The sequence below is a fragment of the Triticum aestivum genome, chromosome 3A (assembly GCF_018294505.1).
Source record: "Triticum aestivum cultivar Chinese Spring chromosome 3A, IWGSC CS RefSeq v2.1, whole genome shotgun sequence".
In the NCBI taxonomy this organism is placed as follows: domain Eukaryota; kingdom Viridiplantae; phylum Streptophyta; class Magnoliopsida; order Poales; family Poaceae; genus Triticum; species Triticum aestivum.
This window is the reverse complement of record NC_057800.1, coordinates 726239870-726242553: the sequence shown is the minus strand read 5'-3', so window position 1 is coordinate 726242553 and position 2684 is coordinate 726239870. Positions and strand designations below refer to the sequence as shown.

General features: G+C 46.8%; 1 protein-coding gene across 1 annotated transcript; it reads left to right on the top strand.

The window, feature by feature from the left end:
- The first annotated feature begins 300 nt into the window (after positions 1 to 300).
- On the top strand, positions 301 to 1999 carry LOC123057280 (uncharacterized). Its single transcript, XM_044480347.1, has 4 exons — positions 301 to 307; positions 540 to 546; positions 618 to 720; positions 1363 to 1999. Exons 1-4 carry the CDS (start codon positions 301 to 303, stop codon positions 1969 to 1971), a joined length of 726 nt encoding a protein of 241 aa, XP_044336282.1. The 3' UTR covers positions 1972 to 1999.
- The last annotated feature ends 685 nt before the right edge of the window (positions 2000 to 2684 follow it).

Genomic DNA, 2684 nt, shown 5'->3' with positions numbered 1-2684 from the left:
ATTGAGCTTCTTCCAATTCTGCGTCTTCTTGTGCCTCTTGAGCTTCTTCCTCTTCAGGAAACCAATTCAATTCAATGTCTTCATCCTCATCTTCCGGCATCAAGTTTAAATCAATAGCGTCACCCTGTTGAGCTTGTTCTTCTTCTTGAGCTTTGTCCTCCTCTTTCGGCATCAAATTCAAATCAATAACGTCACCCTGCTGAGCTTGTTCTTCTTGAGTTCCGTCCTCCTCTTCCGGCATCAAATTCAAATCCATAATTGTGTGCTCCTGTCTGATCTCATAACAAGAGTATACAAAAGATGAATGGTGAGCATATAATCATAACAAAAAAACCATGAAGAATCCTAGACAAAAAAGCAAAAAAAAAACAAGAAAGAGAAAAGTAGATATTAAAAGTACTCCTTGTTCATTTTGGTAACTAGAGAACACCTAGCTGCATATAATCATGGAAATTCAATTGACACTGAATGTTGTGCACTGACAGAGTTTCAAAGTTCATGCATAAAATTCAGATTCTTGTTATCTAACTGAATTTCAGTTGTCAAGTTTTTTGCACTCACATGCTTCTATCAGTGGTTATCTAACTGAATCTTGCTCATTTGTTTGTAACCTGTAGATGCCATGATCGATTTTTTTGTAAAGCTACTGGAGTTGCCAGCAATGCATGCAAAGCGGCAAGAGTTGGCTGCTCAGTTTTTCTTGTACTGCCAAGATGGAAGGTGAGCATCAAAATTTCTGAAACTTTTTGCTACTGGACATGTGCCTGCATGAGACTGGAGTACTCACTGAAAACAGAGGAGTATTGACTCAATTTTTTGTATCTCAGTTTAAGTTACAGACCAACTGAAATTTACTTTTCTTCAACACCGAACACCTATTGGATGATCTACACACTGAATGCATCAATTTAGAGTAAAATGAACCTGACATTAACATTTGAAGTCTATTTTGAACCTGACATTAACTAAACAACAATAATTCAGTAGTTTTCTCAAATTTAGTGGAGTACTGCTCACTGAAAACAGTGGAGTATTCACTCAAATTTAGCATCTCCTATTCACTGCAAACTGATCTACTCCAGTACTCCAATTTTTCTACTCAGTCTATAACATTGAGTTTGATTTAGTTTAGAATTTCGAGTACACCTACTGCTTCTTGTCCAATTGTTTATACTCAATCTAGAACATTCATTTTGATTTAGTCTTGTCCAGTTAACTGAAGAACATGTTTATCCAGACCAAGAACATTCAGTTAATTTCTTTGACATTGGAGTTGAACACATTCAGTTTACTTTTTTGCAACATTTCTGCACAGTAGATGATCAATTGTGTTTCAAATTAATGAACAAGTGCACTGTACAGAAATTGGAGCTCGGGTTCTTCTTCTCACCGGCAGAAGCACAAGCAGGGGAGCTCCGGGTGGCAGCACGAGCAGGCCCGCCGGGGAAGAGCAGCAACTTGCAGCAGAAGAAGCTCGAGGTTGAGGATGAGCTTGAGTTCCAGGCCCGCCTGGAGCTCCAGGTCCAGGCGCTCGAGACCCAGGCGCGCGCAGGTCCTGTGCGGCGCCGGCGCAGGCCCTGGGCGGCGCGAGGGATAGCAGCGCAGCCCTGGGCGGCGGGAGGGGATAGCGATGCAGCCCTCGGCGGCGGAAGGGATCGGGGCGGGAGAGGATGGCGGCGGGGCAGCGCCCTTCAGCAGTGGAGCCGCCGCCCGTCGAGGTGGTCGCCGCGGAGGAGCAGGTGGACGGCGCGACGCAGCTCGCCTCCGTGCGGGCGATGCAGCTCGCCTCCGTGCGGGCGACGCAGCTCGCCTCGGGCGGCGCAGGTGGGCAGGGGCGGTGGTGGTTCACAGCGGTGGCGCAGGCCCTGGCCGTTGTCACGCGCTCGGCCCTATGGTGGGTGCCGACGGTGGCGCGAGGGACCACAGTGCGCGCCGGCGACGGAGAAAGGAGGAAGAAGCAGCGGGGTGTGATTAGCAAGAGATTTGAAGCTAGAAGGGGTTTTCTGCAAAATTGTAAATGAACTAAGCAGTGGACAACTTTTTCCGAACGGAGGGAGTATATGGGTTTTGACCAATGGGTGTAAAAAAGATGCTCCTAGTTGATGTAGACCTAGTCTTTTTGAGGGTGATGTAGGCTTAGTCTTGCTCGCCTAAACTAGTGAACCGAGTCAAGCCGAGTCAAGTAGGGAATAGTAATCCAACAAAGTAGGGAAACAAATAGTATCCTAGTGACAATGAACTTCATCCCTTGTAAATTGACAGAAAACACCAGCAATTTGAATCATGGAATACAACCAACCAATCATCAATGAATAAATAGAACATGTGACGACAGTAGAAATCTCATTCAACCTAAGCTCCAACCTTGATCGTAAGCTAATAGGAGAACATACGGGATCTCATGCACACATTGTTGTTCCCGGTTAACATTACATGAGACCGGGCCGAGAATGGAAGGGGAGGCGGGGCGTAGCCATGGCGGCACGGTCAAGGTTGCTCTTCTTCTTCTCCCTCCCCCGCTCCTTCTTCACACCTTGCTGTTGCTTCTTCTTGCCACCGTCGGCAGAATCTTTAGCGGGTGATGACGATGAGGAAGACGTTGACGACAATGAGGAGGTGTTATTTGGGAGCACCTTGACATCGGAAGGCCCACAGCAGAATCCCATAGCTGCCCTGCTAAAGCT